The sequence below is a fragment of the Crotalus tigris genome, unplaced genomic scaffold (assembly GCF_016545835.1).
Source record: "Crotalus tigris isolate CLP2741 ecotype Arizona unplaced genomic scaffold, ASM1654583v1 scf7180000017601.7605149639:7615979, whole genome shotgun sequence".
NCBI classification, from domain to species: domain Eukaryota; kingdom Metazoa; phylum Chordata; class Lepidosauria; order Squamata; family Viperidae; genus Crotalus; species Crotalus tigris.
In genome coordinates, this window is record NW_024096505.1 from 2,072,667 (window position 1) to 2,094,103 (window position 21,437).

At 37.8% G+C, this 21,437-nt stretch overlaps 1 protein-coding gene across 3 annotated transcripts in view; it reads right to left on the reverse strand.

The window, feature by feature from the left end:
* Positions 1 to 642: 642 nt before the first annotated feature.
* The window catches only part of UMODL1 (uromodulin like 1), a 46,788-nt gene continuing 25,993 nt past the window's right edge, over positions 643 to 21,437 (reverse strand). Inside the window, exons 7-20 of one of the 3 annotated variants that reach the window (XM_039369117.1) lie at positions 19,922 to 20,176; positions 19,582 to 19,751; positions 18,330 to 19,257; positions 17,026 to 17,283; positions 16,058 to 16,170; positions 12,470 to 12,683; positions 11,970 to 12,107; positions 9,659 to 10,107; positions 8,930 to 9,072; positions 7,758 to 7,994; positions 5,610 to 5,769; positions 4,720 to 4,804; positions 2,518 to 2,716; positions 643 to 1,275 (exon numbers count right to left, since the gene is read on the reverse strand). In XM_039369117.1, coding sequence (XP_039225051.1) covers positions 2,532 to 2,716; positions 4,720 to 4,804; positions 5,610 to 5,769; positions 7,758 to 7,994; positions 8,930 to 9,072; positions 9,659 to 10,107; positions 11,970 to 12,107; positions 12,470 to 12,683; positions 16,058 to 16,170; positions 17,026 to 17,283; positions 18,330 to 19,257; positions 19,582 to 19,751; positions 19,922 to 20,176 — 3,335 coding nt within the window. In that variant the 3' untranslated portion in view covers positions 643 to 1,275; positions 2,518 to 2,531. The other 2 variants (XM_039369101.1, XM_039369109.1) reach the window with 2 other exon arrangements.

Sequence of the window (21,437 nt, forward strand, 5' to 3'; positions counted from 1 at the left end):
CTCCACTAGTAAAAAATAAACATAGACCAAGAATGTTTTTGACAGTGCTGAAGCACATAATATCAGATACATCACACTCTCTCAGCCCAATCTACCGCATAGGATTGTTGTTCTAATGAAAAATTGAAGAGGTCAGTATGTATGCTGTATCCTGCTCTGGTAAAAAAAGGAAAGATATAAATACAACATACCTCCAAGCAGAGAAGAATTCGGGAAAATGACTTACCCTTTTGTTTTCTTCTAATGTGAAGAAAGTTGTACAAGTCTGCTTGCTTAAAGTTACAAACGGAGGGATGCTGGAAGCGACAAATGGGAACTTTTGTTCTCTTTGGGATTTCTGTTTGCTCTTAAATAATGGACTACGCACAGCCCAATTCAGATATTCTGATCAGCTGTTATCACATGAGTTTTACATTCAAAATTATTCCTACAGGATTCCATGGGGCATATTCATTTCAGGTGTCCCTATACAGGAGTGCCTCTGGGTGTTGTATTAAATATTAAAATAACACTAGCTTTCATGGAGAGGAATATAACCTTAAGGTTTAAATTCTGAATTAGAAGATCCTAAAATCCCGTTTGGTATAAAATAATCTCTCCGGTTTGAATAACTGAGTAACAGTTAAAAATAAAGACTGCAAATAAATGTACAAAATGTATTTATTAAAGTAGCAGACATAAAGGTACATGTATAGACTTTGTATATAGACTGAGGTTTTATTTGGCATATATTGATAGCAAATCATTCAGTTTCTCTTTCTGCTCTACTCTTCTAATAGCCCACTTCATAAATCAGCTACAATAGCAATAACATCCACTTAATTTTAGTATGGTATAGAAATTTAAAAACAATAGCTATAAAAATAGTTCCTCTTTCCTATATGTTTACAAGACAAATAGCATTCTTTTGAATGAAGATTTATAATAAATATACCCAAAATTCAGTAGTTTCTAAAAGCATATCAACAAAGTTTCTGTATTTACTTTTAGCTCTTAGTCTGTTCAAATCAATCTATTTTACTGCAGCAATTTTACTTGCTACAATTACTGCAGTATTAAACAGTGTAAAATAAAAAAGCTGTTCCTTTAGCAAAATTCTGGTAAATTTTGTAGACTCAGAGAACATCCAACATAATTGAAGATCCAAGTTCTACAATAGATTTTAGGCAAGTGTTTTCTGGGGGGGGGGGTGTTCTTTCTCTTCCTTCCTTTCTTTGTCTCTCCCTTTTTTCTTTCTCTTCTTTTCAAAGCCCACTTTCCGGCCTTGTGTGCTGACTGTCCAAACAAAAATGAAGAGTGAATAAGATTTTCTCCCAAGTATATGTGTGAAAGTTGAATTTTGGAGTGAAAGCTGTTATAAGTATTAGATATCTGTAGAAACAACTTCATTGAGACATGAATTTCAAGATAAGGATACTTTGCATTATATTATTTTTTCAGTATAAAAAAAATACATTAAATATAAGGAAGATTCTTATCAAAGAACATGTTCTCTTTCTCCCGAAATGGCAAAAAAACAACAACCAATCTCTTCATCATTTTTAATCACATGAAAGCAGGTTTTGCAGATCTTATTTGGAAACATATGATCAACTTCGGAATCCTTCTTTTCACAAACTTCCAGCACTCACATTTCACTTTTATTCTGCAATATTTAGGCCTCTGCATCAAAATGATGATTCTACAGTCTCAGAATAATAACATATATGTATACAATGAATTTATGTAATTGCTTGATTTGCTTTCTTACACTAAAAGTGTTCTATCTTTTTAAAAGCAAAATTGTGGAACTGGGAGGCAAAGCAAAAGTAAATCCAACTACAAAATTACTAGTGAATTTTCTACCCTCTTGAAATGATGCAAATGGTTTACAACAGCAATGTAAAACTGATAAGAAGTTCTCAGAGGCCTGATAATCTGAGTATCAGCTGCTTCAGTTACGTCTTTCACGCATTTCATGGACCAATATATTTGTAGAAAGCTTCCAGCTAAAATGCCAAGAGAAAATAAGGTGTACATTCGATAGACAGGACATCACATTTGCAGCCCACTTATCATCATTCAATCCAGTTGTGCTAACACTATTAGGTTAGTGTAGGAGATGACCAGGCTAAGCCTGAGGGAGGGGTCAAACACATCATCAATCTTGAGTCCCTTTGTGTCCACAAGCGATCTATGCCCACTTCATCTTGAATTCCATTGACTTTTATCTACCACCAATTTGCCTTGACCGTTAGTAGTTCAGATTCTTGTAGACAACATTAACATACAATAAACTTATATTCATTTGATCTACCCGGACTCCTGATTTCCTGCACTTGTGAGTTAGGCTGAGAATAAAGCCAGGACAATGGGCATTCAGTCAATTGCATAGCAAAAGGAGGACCAAACTCTTTGTTTTCCGATAGCTATTTATTAGTAGCTACAAATCTCTAAGTATTTATTTTAATAGATTTTGTGAGGGCCTAGGAAGCTATCATTTAAAAAAAAACCAATTCACTAAGTAGCAAAACTTACATGTTTTGAAATGTTCAGTCATGGAAGGCTCGATAGTTAAAATATTCAGTCCTCCTTTTGAAGTCATAAGTCCCAGCCTTGCGTTTGTACCGGCAGACTAAAAGTCCTGCTATTCCCAGTGCGAGAACAAGTACGCCGATGACAATGAGGACGATATAGCCTACTCCCAGACCAGATTTTTTCTCTTCCTTTAATCCAGCTGAAGCAAAAGAAATTGAGAAAATTACCATTGCTACAAATTGAACACTGTTATATTAAATTTGATCAGATCGTTATAATACTTTTCACTATAGGAGTGCAATCATATGCATTTACTGTGATCTGTACAGTTTAGATAACTGTAGTTTATTTGTAATTTAGAATGATAAACACAGAGAAAATTGCAGTCTTAATAAAATCTCATTTTGTAGAAATAATCTATTGTCTTCTTGTTATGGTCAATGAAGCTGTATTTGTCAAGATGAAAAAAAAAAACCAAACAATTACAAGGTTCATTATGAGCTGTTGTATGTCAAGTGAGACTGGCTATGAGACCCAGTTTGATGTAGTGGTTAAAGTTATCAGGTAGAAATTAGGAGACCACGAGTTGTAGTCCTGCTTAGGCATAAAGCCATCTGACCTTGGACTAGTCATTTTCTCTCAGCCCTAAGAAAAAGGAAATGGAAAATTACTTCTGAAAAACCTTGCCAAAAAAACTGCAGGGACTTGTCCAGGCAGTTTCCAAGAACCAGACACAACTGAAAGGGGGCAAAAAAAACACCTGGCTAAAAATGTCCCAGGGTATTTTATTTTGATTAGCAAGAGCTCCCCTAGTCACTGGGGGAAAGGAGATTTATTTTATTCCACCACCCACAATACCAGAGACTGCCTATGCAGCAGCAAGCTCACCTTCACAGCTAGAGCGATTCCAGTTTGTCTTTCGCATGTATTCTGTAGTTTGAAATGAGCTGCTGCTACTATTGCTAAAAGAGCTAAAATGGACAAAGCCTCCCAGCAGAAAAACAAGAGAAGAAACCCTAACCTTAACCCTGAGATTGATAGATGACAGGTAGCATCATGAAAGCTTGACTGGTGGTGGGGGTGCCTAGAAGTAAAATATTCCTTACATACGGTTACCTCTGTAACCGTATGTAAGGAATAGAGCAATCATTTTTCAACCATGGTTATCTCAAATGGGCTAACTTATAGAATACATCCAGAATCCAGAACCCAAGACTCCCAGAGAATTGAAATTTGGCATATGTTATAAGTGTTTTATGATATAAAAATTATTGTAAACATTTTACAACATAATCATTCAAAATGTCATAAAGCTTTTTTGTGCGATCAACTCTTGATGTTTGTGCTATACAGTTCAATACAGGTTATTTTCAAGGCAGATACATCTCTGAATATTTCCCTGAATTTTTAAGAGGTTTTCCAGTGAAGCAGTACAGTGAAGTTCTGCCACTGTTGAAGGCATTGAGGAAATATCTCTGAAACGATGACCCAGTGTCACAGGTTGTCTCATCGTAGCTATGAATTCTAGTTACTAGGTGAAGATTGGGGGAGGAGAAAGTGATGCCCTTGCCTTATTGTTATCAGAGCTCACTTGGTGATGTGCGACCCCCACTTGGGATTGGAGAAGAAATTCATTTGAATGCACATTTATTTACTTTCCGATTTTTAGCAAACACATCAAATGAAACAGTAAGCATCTGAAATTTGTAGTTTAAATTTTACAGTGCAGCTCATCAGTAATAACAGACATAAATACTAGGCAGAAATCTGGACTAAAAGGCCTATATACATAAAAATTATGTTTAAAAAACCAGTATGGAAACCCACGTACAAAGACTGCACACACACAAAATCATACAGAAAACATACAGTTCTGAGAAATGTACAACATATTTAAACATTTTAATGCAACTTTTAGAAAAATTATTATATTCAACTAACCAAATGTAACATATTTGCAGAAATGAAAACAAACCAAATTACCCATATCTCCAACATAATGCATTTCCAATGGTGAGGCATTAAAATAAGAACTAAACCTGTCAGATTGGCCCATTCCTAGGCTGAGTAGAAAAGTTCTGGCTTCTCTTCGTTGGCTCCGAGGATGGTTCTGCTCTCAGGGTGTCCATTCTCAACAGCTCTGAGCTCTCTCTTAAAATTAAACTGTTTATCTAATGATTTTGTACTGAAGCTCTGACTTACCACTGAATTTGTGAAGAGGACCCCAAGTTGCTTTAGGTGTTGCAATAATTTCACCTGATTTCCAGAAACGGAAACCCTGGCAATTCTGCAAGAATGAAATATACTTATGAAATATTTGTTTTCAGATTAAATGTACTATTCATTATGACTACTAAATAAGGATCTTAGAGATCCTTTAAAAAACACGATTGCCATAATAGGCAGATCACATATATAAGCCAAGTTATCAAATTATAACTGAGAAGGCACTCTTAGATAGAATACGGGCATCTAGTGTATCATAGGATATAGTAACTCCAGCTTTGAGGTGGCTTACATCTCTGAAACATCCTATGCTTCCTATCATCAGAAGGAATAATATCTGTGACCCCATTCTATCTGTAAATCTCTTTGCAGTCATAAAGAGTTAGGATACAACAAAAAATGCTAAATTCTCTATATCTACTACATATTCCCATAGAAGTTAGCAAGTTCCAAAAACTACAGCCCTCTATTTGCTTCAGTGTCAGAATTCAAAGTATTTATAGCACTTTTAGCATTTTTAAGCACTTAGACGTAAGAAGATTTGTTGCTGAGCAGAATTTCTGTCGGAGATGGAAACTTATCTACATTAGAATCTTAAAATGATCTTATTGTAAGGTCATTTACGATTCTGATGTAGACAAGCACCAAAATAGAAATAAAAGCAAATAGCACACACAGCACCTAATGTTCTTTTTGCTAACTGTTGCATTTCCAGCTTTTGCTGAAGAAAATTACAGATTAAGTTTATCTATGAGCTCTGTACTATTTGGTTTGGTTTATGAAGCAGCACATTCTGGGAACAGATAAAACAATAGTTCTGATTGTTTTAAAATCAATTTGTTTTCCAACTGAGTAAGACTCCTTACCGTTCTGCAAGTGCTTTTAGGAATTTCAACACAAATTTTGATTTTACAATGTAAGTAAACCACTGAACTATTGACAAATGAAAATATTTTCAGTTTAAATCGGGCTCGGTTGGATATCCCGTTTGCAATCACGATGGTGTTTGTATTTGGAACTGGACAGCTGAAAAAGAAAGATCAATTAAATGTTCAAAGAAGCATAGAACTTGATCTATATGGATTTATATTTATAAACATACAAAAATGTGATAATTTTCCAAAAAGAGAGTATCAAGAGTAATGCTATTCAATTTGCAGTATTAAATGGCTGATAGTTCTAATAGTAGTAAAATATGAGATAGTAGTGAGACCAGTGAGATAGTAAAATATCTCACTAATCTATAAATCTCTTCTGTTTCACAGAGGATCTGATAATATCTAGGACAGATATGCATCATCAAGTGACTTACATACATTCAAATAAATAAATAGTAGCATCATAACATTCTTTGAGTACACTTCATAATGTATACAATTACCTACTGGCAACCGAAGCCATTACTCTCGCTTCCCTTCTTACTGCAGAAGTAACCCATAAGCAACTCCCCAAGTAGAAGTGCTTGGGCTCAGGGATTCAGCCACAGGCCACCTTTCATCTGTTTCCTCACATGTATTCTCCTCCACCAACACATATATAAAATTCCCTGGCTGCTACCTCTGCCAACTTCTCACAACAGTGAAGTTTGTAAAAGTGAACCTGGCCACTGGTATAACATTAAGGTGACCAACCGTCCTCCTTTAGGGAGGACAGTCCTCCTTTTGTGAGTTCTGTCCTCCCTCGAAAAGTGTCCTCCTACATGTCCTCCTTTTCGATATTTGAAGACTAATTTGCAGGGCTTTTTTTTCTCATAGATGCTCAGAACGGCGTTCCAACACCTTTTTTATGGTTTTTTTTTTCAACTTTTGCATGAGCTGTGCTACTCCCCCCTATTGGCTTTCAAAAGCCAATAGGAATTGCTGCTGAGCGCGCCAAAACACCCGGCTGGCAAACTTTGCACATGTAAGTTGTCTGCAGCGAAGGTGAATTGGCAGGAACTTTGCACCCCTCCCTGCTACCCAACTACACCATCTCCTAGTTAGTCCCGAAGATACCTGGAGGAAACTGGAGCAGCGGTGCCACGGTAACTTTATCTTAATCTTCGGCCCTGCTAAGGCAATAATGGCTGCGGGTGCAAGAGGCAGGGGCTACTGCGGGCAGGGGTATGAGGGGCAGTGGTGGCCGGCTGCCCCCGTGCTGTGGGAGCCGCAGGGCCTGCTCTACATGGGGCTGTGCAGGGTGGGCGGTGGTGCTAGTGGGACAGCTGCAGGTGGGGTGTGTTGATGGTAGGCTGCCCCCCCCTGGGGCCAGAGCCAGTGCAGCTGGTGCTTTGGGAGCTGCAGGGCCCACTCTACACGGCAGGGCAGCAGTGCTGGCAGGGCGGCTGTGGGTGGGGGCGCGGCATGTAAGCATAATTACAATATAAAATGTTATTGTTACAAATGGTTTTTTATTATACATTTATCATATTATAGTGTATTCTGTATTATTGTTGCAATGAATAAAATGTTTCTTTTATTTACGATATTTTTTCTTCAATTTGTTTGTGTCCTCCTTTTCATTGTAAAAAAGTTGGTCACCTTAATAACATACACCTGCATTTGATTCACTGAGAGTCTGCAGACATGTATGTTAGAAAGAAGAGTGGTTTTGCTCATCTATTTTCATTTAATTCCTACTCTGGCTCTATTTCTTCATATCTTTGATTTAATTGCTAAAATTATCTATATGGAACGGTGGAACAACTCAAAGCAGTAAAACCAAAAGCCAAAAATTCAGAATGCATTTATTCTGAAATGTTCCCCCATTTTATAAATATTGAATCAATATTTTCCTAGCCACATAGATGAATATAATTAAAACAAACATACCTAGCAACTAAGAGGCTAAAGCCAAGAAATAATGGCTTAAATCAACTTATAAAATGAAATGACACCATTACAAACAAAAGAGTGGATTTATATTGCTGATGTTTCAACTTTAAGATTACAAAAGTTGACGCTATTCTATAAATTTTTGCATTATACTATCCACAAGGTTTGTAATAACATCTTAACACATTGTGTATACTATACCTGCCATGTATAAAATGAAATGAATGAGGATCCATTGAGTTATTAGTTGGGGTTGCCCAACATTGGCCAACAACCAACTTGAGTTTCTTGCTTCTTGTTTGAACTCCCACCTCAATCATTACATTATCACTACCAGAGATGCTGAAATTTTGCGGAATTGGAGAATTGCCAATAAACAATCGCATTTCTGTTAAGAAGTGTCCAGATCCATGTAAATCTTCAAAAATGGTATAAATCCTGAAAAGCAATGAGCCACTGTTAACATTGGTAGACTAGTTTTATAAACTATGTCCTGTGTCTGCACAATAACAGTATTATTTTCAGATATCACAGAAGAATAAAGTGGTTCCTTGTTCAGTATTCAGCCAAGGGAATAGAAAGGATACTACATTTTACTTGTGAAATGTCTAGAAAAAAATTAAAAATAGTTGCATAAACATTAGCACAAAGTGAATGATTAAAAGATTGCTAGAATTTGATCACTATATCTATGTCAACAAATTAAAAGCTTTTGATTTTTAAAAAATTTTATTTAACATACTTTATTAGGATTATCTTACTATTTTTACTCCTTTCTATAGGGAAATTTATTTAAAAGACATAATTTGACTGCAGATATTCATGAACCTGAAATATTTCATATATGTAAAGTAGGTTTATTCTTGTCTTTGCAAGTAGTTGTAGCAGTAGCACTTCGACTTATATACCACTTCACAGTGCTTTACAGCCTTCTCTAAGTGGTTTACAGAGCATATTGCACCCAACAATCTGGGTCCTCCCTCATTTTATTGACCTCAGAAGGATGGAAGGCTGAGTCATCCAGTTAAGACTCAAACTGCCGAACTGCTGGCAGTCAGCAGAATTAGCCTGCAATACTGCATTCTAATCACTGTGCCACTAAGGCTCTTTTAGTAGTTAGAAATATAACCCTAAGCCTGTAATTTCTCCCTATCATTATTTCCAGACATTAAACGTAAGTAGTATATGAAAAGATAAAAATTGTAGTTGAGTTACCTGTATTTTGATACAATGTCTAGAATGAAGGTCAGCTCTGAATATTCTCCTCTCTTTTGCAGAACTTATCCATTAAATTCTGTATTTTGGACTTCTGCCATAATTCTTTGATGTCTAAAATAATGTAATTGGTTCTTATTTTCTAAGAAGTTACTTACCCTTCTGAAGTATATCCAGATGAAGTTAAGAGATTATTTTCAAAGGTACAGTGAATTTGACTTGAAATCTTTAAGTGGCGGATAATCCTATGGGAAGAATAATCATTCCGAAGAACAGTTTTTGCAATGGTGTGAGTGGTATTCTGAAAAAGAAATCAACAGAGAAAGATTTTTCTTTCTTTTCTTTTTTTTAGTTTAAAAAATAGGAAACAGATTTGGGGAAAGTAGATTTGCGCAGAAAACAGATTTGGGAAAAAGTAGATACGGATAGGCTGGGCTACAAAGTAAGCAAAAGAGTAAAATGAAGAAAAATGCAGGATGTGCTCATTATACAAGGACAAACTATTCTATTCATTTAATCATAATTTGTTTATTTCAACTGAGGCATCTAACATGTAGAAGATCCTTGGAAAAAATAAGAATTACATTACAGTGATAGTAAAAAATGAGAAATACATTTCAGAAACAGTTTCTATTTAAACTATGAATCAAAACCCCAAATCTTGCCCCAACATGTTTTCTTTATGGATAGTGCATGCATAATTTGTTATAATTTACTATTATCTTTCTTTTTTAAAAAAACCCACCTCATTGAGAGGTTGGAATGACATGTAATGCTGTATTCAGAGCTAGTCATTCCAAAAACCCTCTATCCTTAATTATTTCAATTTACCTATTCTTAATATTTAATTAGATATTATTTAATTTATTCTCGAGTAAAAGACTTACAGTTTGTATTTCAGTTTCGCATTCATTCCAGTCAGTATGAAGTACCACATGACTAGAATTACTGGAGGTTACGTTGCAGCGAGGATTTCCTAAGTACAAGGAGGATTCTGGGATAGATTGCTGGTGCAGAAAGTCCTTCTTAATGGAGATGACAATTTTTTCAAACTCACACAGTACTTGAACTGCCTCCTTAATTGAAACAGCAGAAGAACTGTTAATCAAGGACGAATTCTGAGGTAAATCATGAATGTTTGTTGTTCGATTTATAGTTTTCTTATTAATTGTAGTGTTGGCAGTTGCATTCTCCAAGCTTCTGCTGCTACTAGTGGAAAAATTATCTCCGGCAGATGAAGGCATGGGGTCTGAAGTATACGGATCGGTCAAGGGTAAAGCTGTGCTGCTCCATTCTTTTGACTGTGCATCCCCAGAACTAAGGCTGGAAGAAAGTACTACAGAGTAGAGAAAAGTCATTGAAAATTGCATTATACAACTCGGTTATTTTTTCCCCACAAAGAATTACAGTAAATACAACTTTGAGCTCTTTCCTACGAGAAACCTTCCAGTTTGGAAATCATATGTGATGCACTGCAAAACCACCACCACCCTTCCCTATGCTGTCTTTCCCATCTGCACAACAAACTGCTTTCAGCATAGCATTATCAGTGAGTTTGCAGCTCACAGAGCGCATATTCAGCCAATTATTGCTTGGCCTGAACTAGCTGAATACAGAGAATGCCAGCCAATGGATGCTCACTGTCTCAGTTTCAAACTCGCCAATTCTGCGAATTAACAAAAAAAAAAAAAAAACTGTCTTCTTTCATAAAAAGGAGAAGCAAATTATTTTCTCTTGCCATTACCCCAATTCATTCAGAGTTCATGCATTTGGAAACACGTATGTATCTACATTTGCATGTTTGTCTACAAATTTGAACCTTCTTATAAGCTATTTCTCAAAATAATAGGAGCTTTACTGACACCTCTAAAAGAGCCTTCATTTTTCAATGGTGTCAGATCAATTTTGCAACTTTTGAGAATGCTGCCTAGCTGTAAACTTTCATGCCAATCAAACTGCATCTATGAGGTGGACCGAAGAAAATGTGAAGTGAGGCAGGGAAGGGGGGCATAAAAACTCTCTATCCAGTGAGAAAAATAAATCACTTGAAATACCTGACCAATTCACTGGGATATGAGTTTTATATGTTTCTAAAGTGTTACTTTAGTTAATTGAAAGGGATGAAGAGCTAAAGTTTTTTTAAAAATCTATTCAAGCTTCATTTAGAAAAGACGTTTGGTCAGCATTTTATATTACAGCAGTAAGATGACTATTAATAGTTATAAATTATCATTGAATTACTTGGGTAGCATTGTTATAATATTAGAAATTCTGCAGATCATTCTTGCAAAGGACTATTGACTCTATTAATTCATATAATTATATGTACTTTAGATGTATGTCTGCTTACAGCTTTCTTTGATAAAGGAATGAATTGAAACCCTTCCAGGTTGGGAATAAATACAGGCACCCAATATAACCTCCCCTGTTTTGTTTTGTTTTGTTTGTTTCTTGTTGTGAAAAGTATCAGGAGGACACAGGCCTAGTGCTGCTCAGCAGGCCAGCCCATCAAAACCTCCCCCTTCCTCCTCTTCCTCTTCTCAAGAGAAACTAGGAGCCTGTTTCACTGAGGGAAGGTTGGCTAGAGGATGGACTTACCATTCATCTGCAACCCTCTCAACATCATTCAGTAGGTGTCAGTTTTATCAGAGTACTGATGTAAAAGAATGTTTAGCTTTACCGCTATCTCAAAAAAAATTCCTTTATCGCTCAGCAACAATCCCCTTTCATTTTCCTGGGGAGGAGTATGACACTAAAGAAGAGCACATCCGACTCTAACCCAGCCTCTCCCAGTCTTAGTCTCTGGCTGGTGTGCGGATTTCAGTTTCTCAGATTCTCAGTAATGGCTCTTGTGGGTGGCATCCAATGGCTCCCAGATGCCACTCACAACTTTACTTCCTAAGAAGAGCCATGTCAGATTTAAAGGCACCCTAAGTGGTCAGTAGTGGAGGAATCTGAAAGTCAGTATTTCATTAGAAACGATTTGTGGCTGCCTCAATACTGATAGCCAAATCAGGCTGAAGAAACTACAGTTGTTAGAATGGCCTTTTGCAGGGACAGGTTCAAGTGACTGGACCTTGCCCACTTCCAAGACTGCATGTAATCCTTTGCATGGGGACTACAAGTGTGAAGCGACAATTTCATGGCAATAAGTACAGTAGAGTTGGAAGAAAATGAAAATAAATATTGAAACCTTGCCTTCACAGTTTCTCCCAGGTCTCTCAGCATTTACATTGACAAATCCTTCTTTGCATTTGCATCCATAAGATCCATAAATATTGTAACAGGTTGCATTAGGAGAACAATCTGTTTCCTCTCGCTCACATTCATTGTTATCTGTTTTTAAAAATATAATAAAAGAGAGCAGGAATACATGAATTTATGATTCTTATTTAGCACCCTGGCAATTGTAGTATTTGTTGTTGCAGCTAATGCAATAGTTTGATATTTCTATACTTGTTATAAAACGTCGGTACTTTTGTTCTTTTGAATGAACATCATTTTAATACCACACTACTTACTGTGATTCATGAGTAATACTCATAAACTCCATGAGAGAAGTAAATACTGTATACAAATATAATGACTGCAGTAAACTTAATTAGAATATCATTTTGGAATTCCACTGCCATTGGAGAATAATAGCCTAAGTTTTAACTGCTTATTTTCAGAATCTATTAAATTAAACTATTATTTACCATATATGGATAGACTGTTATTATCAACCTCGAAACGGCTGCTGTTTCGAAAAGCTTCAAGAAGAGACCCGGAAACATTCCTTGCATCCATGTCTATTGGAATCAGGAGGCTGTAGTTGACCACTATGCTTCCTGGGATAATACTTACAATTGAAATGTTAATCATACCAGCATCCATTTTTTGAAGAATATTAGGGGGCAAAGATGTACGGACCTGTTATTAAAAGAGAGTGCATGAATTTGTGTATATATTTGTCCTGAGAATGATTATGACCGTATGGTTTGAAGCATGGGTGTCAAACTGCCGGCCCATGGGCCAGATGCATTGTAGTGAAACCGCACCCACCCCATTGTCGGCAATGGCAAAAAAAGTCATGATATGTCGCGACACATCAAGTGATGTTGCGAGTTTGACACCCCTGGTTTGAAGGATGACATACAGATTTTTTAAAAGTTTGTTTGTTTATTTGTTTATTTATTTCCCACCTTTATATTTATACAAATAACTCAAGGTGGCAAACATATCCACATACCTGCCTCATATTTTCCCCACAACAGCCTTGTGAGGAAAGTTGGGCTGAGAGAGTGCATAGCCAAAGATCACCCAGCTGGCTTTCATGCCCAAGGCAGAACTAGAACTCAAGGTCTCCCACTTTCTAGTCTGGTGTCTTAAGCACTTGACCAAACTGGCTTATTTATTTACTTAATGTTTGAATAAAACCATATCGAACAGGGGTGTCAAGCTGCTGGCCCGTGGGCCAGTTGCATCATGCGGAGGCTGCATCCACCCCAGCTCCGGCAATGCAAAAACAGCCGTGATACGTCATGACACGTCACGTGATGTGGTGAGTTTGACATCTGTGATATAGAACGTTCAGAAGATGGGATGATGTTGCATCCAACAAGATTTCTCAATAACCAACCAATGTTGTTGAGATATATATATATATATCCTTAAAAACAAAATAACAGACATATAGACATAGTAGACTATAGATCAGGGGTGTCACTCAATTTCACTGAGGGCCGCATCAGCATTGTGGTTGCCCTGGGGGGGGGGGCAGGTGAGTGTGGCCAGAGTGGGTTCAGCCTACTGGGTGGACGTGGATGGAATGGGTGTGGCCTATGGGGGCCTGGGCAGGAGTGGGACAGATCTGAGGCTCTCTAGCAGAAGGCCAGATGGCCACCACAAATTGTACATTGGCTCCCAGCTGGCCTGGGCCAGGGCAAAGGCAGTGGGGGCCATTCCCTCACTGTTTCCAGGATGGCTTCGCGGGCCACATGAAACCACTTCGCGGGCCACATCTGGTCCCCGGGTGTTGTGTTTGACATGTCTGCTATAGGTAGTTCTCAACTTATGGCCACAATTGGGCCCAAAATTTCTGTTGCTAAGCAAGACATTTGTTAAGTGAGTTTTGGCCCATTTTACAATCTTTCTTGCCAGGGTTGTTAACTGAATCACTGCAGTTGTTAAATTAGTAACATGGTTGTTAAGTGAATCTGGCTTCCCCATTGACTTTGCTTGTCAGAAGGTCACAAAAGGTGATCATGTGATCCCAGGACACTGCAGCAGTCATAAATATGAGTCAGTTGCCAAGAGTCTGAATTTTGATCATGTGAACATGAGGATGTTGCGATAGTTGTGTGAAAAACGGTCATGTGTCACTTTTTTCAGTGTTGTTGTAACTTCGAATCATCACCAAATGAACTGTTATAAATCAAGGACTACCTGTATTTCCATAAGCATATCCTGTACTTGCTTTGTTATTGCAAGTACTGTGCAATTTAGTTGCATATTCATAACCTCAATCTGTGTTTTCTAAAGTTTCCTAAAGTAGTCCTAGGAACCCTTCATGATCTCCCAGGATCATCTCAAGCGTCCTCAAAATAAAAATTATTTGCCAGTCTATGTTGAAAAATAATGTAAAATCCCATCAAATCATGAGAAGCAGTAGCAACACCAAATGCATAATTTTTAATACGGTAATATTGGTAAATACAGGTAGACCTCAACTTGCAACAATGACCACTTTTCACACTTATGACCTTTGTAGTAGCCCCATGATCATGTGATCAAAATTCAGATGTTTGGCAACTGGTTCATACTTATAACCATTGCTATGTCCCAAGGTCACATGATCATCTTTTGCAACCTTTTGATAAGCAAAGTCAATGGGGAAGCCACATTCACTTAACAACCATGGTACTAACTTATCAGCTGCAGTGATTCACTTAACAAATTGGCAAGGAAGGTTGTAAAATGGGAGAAAACTCACTTAACAAGTGTCTCACTTAGCAACAGAAATTTTGGGCTCAATTGTGGTCATGGGTTGAGGAATAACTATATAGCCCATGCAAACAAAAGCTCTTTTGGGATCCTCCGTAATTTTTAAAAGTAAGAAGAAAACTTTATTATTGACTATAGGAATGGAGAAATGTCAGCCCTTCAAGATAGAATTAGACCAAGAAACCCAATCAAAGGTGATACCTTGGCACTTGACTGCTTTGAAACTCAATAAATTTGGTACTCTATGCATTTTGACATGAAAATTTTGTCCTGGTACTTGTTTGTTTGGTACTCAATGCACAAGCTAGAACTTGATGTCAACTGCCTCGTGACTAATGCATTATTCCTTATGGGAAAAATTTGTTTGGTACTCAGCATTTGTAGTACTCGTTGCATCTCTCAGAACCAATTAACAAGAAGTACTAAGGTATCACTGCAATAACAGAATATTGTAAGTCTTCTTCACCCTGCACTCTCTTTATGTTCCTGAGAATTAGGGAGGATCTTTTCCGAGATGCTCAGTTGGGTTACAGCTCTGACCCGGACTCAGATTTTTTTTATCTGACCCTTCTGTTGTTTACAGCTCTTCCTCCTATACCTCAAGGTTATTCCTGTTGCCCAGTACAAGAAATTCTGTTGCAATAATGAATGTTCTTGAATGATTGAATAATTATTTTGTTATTCTGTTAAATCTTTGAGAATGTGAAATGGCTGCTTTGTTCCCCAAACAAACTTGTTCCATTTTTTTCTCTGTATATTAAGGAATTCCGTGAATGCATGTGGAATAGGCTTATGCCCAGTAGCCCTATCTCCTGACTTTTATTTTACACACATACATTGGTGGGGTCTTCTGTAAGCAACTTCACGCCCTCTAAATATGTTCAGACTGCCATTCCCAAGTAGCCAACTGGGAATTTGGGAGTGCAAACAGCTCATTTTTATCCAACTGATCAAGTGGAAATAAAGCAAGTCCAGGGAACTGATTCTGGGAATGAGGGCAGTTAGTATTATTCACTATCTCCCTTCACCCAGCCAGTGAACTTATGGGTTTGAAGTTGAGTATAAAGTTCAACTCTACAATTTTTAGTTCTATAATTTTGATCCCTATTTCAGATTTGGAAGTTGTAATTTAGGGTTACATTTGCCATAGAATTATTAGTCCACATTATGGACTACTCATGAGACGTGATGGACCCTGTATCCTAGATTAAACGTCATACTAGATAAAATAAATACATGATTATGTCCATTATAGAGCTCTCTTATTTTTTAAAAAGGTATTATCATCATCATCATTTTACCTCATTAAGAAACATCTTTGAAAAATTTTGGCGCTTTTCACTTCTTGAGTTGCTGAATTCTGAGCTATAGTTCAGATTCACTATCCTAACCATCCCATTAAATTTCTGGGCAGCTGCAAGATATGAGAAGGTGACCAAAGTTAGACAAGCATTGTTAGTTAAAATACGAGTGATCAGATCCTGGGCAGGTTCTAGACATCCAATACATTATGACAACTCACTTTTATACTTCAAATGGAAAACCAAAAGAATAGCTTAAAAGCAAATGAAGAGAAGCAACTTTACATTTAGAGACACAACTGATATTTACCATCTGAGTGTTTTGTACCTACGATCAAAGATTTGCAGAACATGTTTTGCTCTTTTGAACAAATAAAATAATTGTAAAAACAACATAGTGATAAAGATTAAATTATCACATCCATCATTTATAATCATACAAATATTAGCAAACTAAATCAAATGGTCTGAATTAGTAGCTAACAATATTTATCATAAATATATTTTTTAAATAGAAACAAAACAAAAAAAAGAAACCCAAAGTCCTCTTTCTTCATTCCTCTATTGCCACTTGTTAAAAAGAAATGTAATGATTGATCATTAGCCTATATCAACAATTATTATTGCAACTATAATATACATTTTTATAACACAACTATTATTATATTATAATTACTTTGGATATTCACCCACCGCCTACTTACGAAGAATCAATAATTTTGATTACTTTCTTGATAAATTCCAAAAATCTCAAATATAATCAAGGGCAACATTTTCACAAGCTGCAATCACTCTAAACTTGATTCAGCAAATAGGAAGGACATTTGGAAAGACGATAGCATGCTAGTGTGCCAGATTGCCAATATTATTAAATGTCTGTTCATATTTATTTATGTTAAATTGAAAAGGTAACACTTTCTGTGATGGACTTCTGTAGATACACATTGTGACATTTTATGTTATTGTACCTGTCTTTACTTTACGCTGCACAGTTTTACTTTCATCTCCATACAAGTCTGCCTTTATTTTAACAGTGTATAAAGTTCCTGCTTTTAGTTCAGAAATATTCAGATGACTGCTTTGGGTTTTAACCTTCTTTATCAGCAATTCCTCCTCAAAGAGCAGAACATGGAAAGTAGTATTCGCTGAAAAATGGGTAGTCCAGGAAATCTGAAAGCTAGTATTTGTCACATTGGAAAAAAATATTCTTTCAGCTGGAAATGGTGCTGAAAAGAGAAAGGGAAACAACTGAACCCATTCTTAGAATTATCAATCATATTTGTTTCATGAAAAGTATCATGGTTTATTAAAATAGAATCTTTGGTAATATAGAAACCTGTTGCTTGGGTTTTTTTTCTCAGCCCTTACTAGAGAATGGGTTTAGATCAGAGGTCCCCATCTTCCGGTCCGTGGACTGGTACCAGTCCTTGGCCTGTTGGGAACCGGGTCATGCAAGTGGTGGGTGAGCTCATGAAACTTCATTTGCACACATACAGAATCTAGTTAAGCATGCAAAATCATCCCCACCCCACCACTGCTACCATCGCTGCTGCCAGTCCATGGGGCCAGAAAGGCTGGAGATCTTTGGTTCAGATGGTACCTATTTGCTTAATCTTTGGACAAGGCTAAATAATAAATGATACAATTTTGGAGGAGGAGTTAATTGTATGAGAACTCTTCGTCTATTATGTTCCTGCTCATGTAATTAGCTCCAAGGCACTCAGCATTCTATCCAAATAATGAGCATCTATTTTGGGGGGGGGGCACAGTGACCTAGTGCTTAAGACAAAGGGCTTGTTGACTGAAAGGTTAGCAGTTTAAGACCCTAGCACTGCATGTTGGGGTGAGCTCCCGTGCCTGCCCCAGCTCCTGCCAACCTAGCAGTTCTAAAGCACGCAATTACAAGTAGATAAGTAGGTACCACTTGGTGGGAAGGTAACAGCATTCTGTGCACCTCCACATATAGCCACGCTGGTCACAGGACCACTGAAGCATCTTCGGACAACACTGACTCCCTCAGCTAGGAAACAAAACTGGACTGGGAAACCTTTACCTTTTTATTTTACAAATCAGGGAACTGGTTGGGCTAGGGATGTGTTTAAATCCCACGAAAATATTAGAACTTAAGTGTATATTTTTTTTCTTATTTATTTAAATGGAATCACTCCTCTGGCTTGTGGCTACTAGCTTCCATTTTTCTAAACCCCACTGCCTTTCTCATTGTAGTAACCTATTATGTTTAAAGTCAATGCTGAAGTAAAAGTATACTCACCACTCAAATCTGTAGCAAGGGAGATATTCGCCTTGAAAGAAGATGGCGATGCTGTACTGTTTCTTTCATCAGACCAAGAGCTGTCATTTCCTCCTATGTCCCTATCAAGGGTATGGTTCAAAGCATGACATTTGGGATTTTGTGTTACATTCAGGGATATAACATTCTCAAATCTTTCAACTGAGAAGCCAGGTGTGCCCTCCTCTACTATTGATTCATTTCTCTTAAAAGGAGAGGTTTCTATGTTTGAAACTCCAGGGGATGAGGTCACTGAAGAGTTTTGCTGATCTTGAGTGGTCCATCTCTCTTCAGCTACAGTTCCATTTGAGACTGTTACATTGCCCCACCATTTAGGAGCTGGGGTAGCTGTTTCTGGGCTATTTAAGATGCTATCATTCCTGATATGCCCTGATACGTTCATCTTCTGGGATGCTGACAATACCTTCTCTGCTGGAAGAGTGCTCAACACTTCAGCTACAGTTCCATTCAAGATTGTTACATTGCCCCACCATTTTGGAGCCGGAGTAGCTGTTTCTGGGCTATTCGAGATGCTATCATTCCTGATATGCCCTGATACGTTCATCTTCTGGGATGCTGACAATACCTTCTCTGCTGGAAGAGTGCTCAACACTTCAGCTACAGTTCCATTCAAGATTGTTACATTGCCCCACCATTTTGGAGCCGGAGTAGCTGTTTCTGGGCTATTCAAGATGCTATCATTCCTGACATGCCCTGATACGTTCATCTTCTGAGATGCTGACAATGCCTTCTCTGCTGGCAGAGTGCTCAACTCTTCAGCTACAGTTCCATTTGAGACTGTTACATTGCCCCACCATTTTGGAGCTGGAGTAGCTGTTTCTGGGCTATTCAAGATGCTATCATTCCTGACATGCCCTGATACGTTCATCTTCTGAGATGCTGACAATGCCTTCTCTGCTGGCAGAGTGCTCAACTCTTCAGCTACAGTTCCATTTGAGACTGTTACATTGCCCCACCATTTTGGAGCTGGAGTAGCTGTTTCTGGGCTATTCAAGATGCTATCATTCCTGACATGCTCTGATACATTCATCTTCTGAGATGCTGACAATACCTTCTCTGCTGGCAGAGTGCTCAACTCTTCAGCTACAGTTCCATTTGAGACTGTTACATTGCCCCACCATTTTGGAGCTGGAGTAGCTGTTTCTGGGCTATTCAAGATGCTATCATTCCTGACATGCCCTGATACGTTCATCTTCTGAGATGCTGACAATGCCTTCTCTGCTGGAAGAGTGCTTGACTCCTGAGTGCCACTAGAGGGCAGCACTGTTGCTTCAGTATACTTAGTGAACGATGTCACTGCCTGTATTTCTGTCATTGAGAAAGGTGTGGTTGAATTATCAGTAACGTTTGATCCCTGTGTAGTAACAGGATCCACGATTTCACCTGAATAGAAACATTTTGTACATAACATAAGAATAAATTTAATAACACACAGTGATATTTCCTTGTTATGCATGAAAAAAAATATTTTAAGAGCTTTTTAAGAGAAAGATTTATATGTTAGAAAAATATTTTCAATTGAATAAAATAGTAGATATAATTGCATACAGTACCTGTTTTTACAGTTCTACTGGAGGTAATATTTTTGCCACAAGCTTCATAACTGATGTCCATTGTATACATTACACCTGCTTCTAGATTTAACATAGTTAGCTTCATATCTGTGGTTTCCATTCTTTCAACAAGTTTCTTGCCTTTGTACACTTCTGCTCGGAATGAATGATTCTGCAAAGAATTTACACTCCAAGATGCTTCAAAACTGCTGCAAGTTACATTGAAGATCTTGTGGTTTCTAATAGGGGGAGAATCTGCAACAAACATATGAGAGTTATCATATTTGAGGGAAATCCTGTTTTGTGTACTGTACACTTACTTTAAGAATCAATCCTCTTTTGTTCTAGATATACATCATATATATATATATATATATATATATATATATATATATATATATACACACACACATACATATACATTATATATATAAGATAGATGCCATACGTGAGTCGAAATGCAATAGCTTTATGAACGGATTAGTCTGTAACCTCTCTTCCAGAGTGTTAACCCACTCACAACTCACCCTGCTGCAGTGTGATACTGGTCATAACCTTATGGACGCACATGCTCTAGATTTCATAGCTGCACTAGAGCCCGCTATGTGCCATATGGGGACAGATGAGGACACTAGGAGCTCCATAAGACAACAAGTCACCGGGTTACTCACAATCACACCTTGTCTAGGGAAGAAATTGAAGCCCTAGAACAACTTAAAAGGAACGACACCATCGTCATACTTCCCGCAGACAAGGGGAGGGTGACTGTTGTCATGGATAAGGCGCTATATACAACCAAGGCATTAGAGCTCCTGAGTGATAGAACAGCCTATAGAGTGATTGGGAAAGACCCCTCAGTAACGCTCAGGAACATAATCAATAAAGTGCTAGATAATTTTAAACATAGCAGAAAAATCAGAGATGATACCCTGAAGAAGGTGCGGCCTTGTGATATGGCCCTTGCCCGATTTTATGGGCTACCAAAAATCCACAAGGAAGGCACCCCCCTTCGTCCCATTGTGTCATTCAGGGGCACGCCCACCTCGGGGTTAGCAAAGTGGCTTAGCACCCACATTTGCCACTTTGTGGATGACAGTCCCACGACGGTCAAGTCTGTGAAGGAGTTCTTGGCCAAGATTAAGACCCTCAGGGTGGAGGATGATGAGATGATGGTATCATTTGATGTTACCTCACTCTTCACCTCCATCCCTCAGGACTTAGCCATCTCAGTCCTGAGAGACCGGTTGATGAACACGGAAGGAGGCCATCACCAGGACTCCCTGCAGATGGAAGACCTCGTGAGACTGATAGAAATATGTTTAACAACCTATTTCACATTCCAGGGCACCATCTTCGAACAGATCAAGGGACACCCATGGGCTCTCCTGTCTCCAGCATTATAGCTGAAGCTGTGCTCCAACAACTTGAACATAAGGCTATGACCTTATACCAACCCAAATTTTGGGTTCGGTAGGTGGACGACACATTTGCGGTTGTTAAAAAACAACATGTAGCT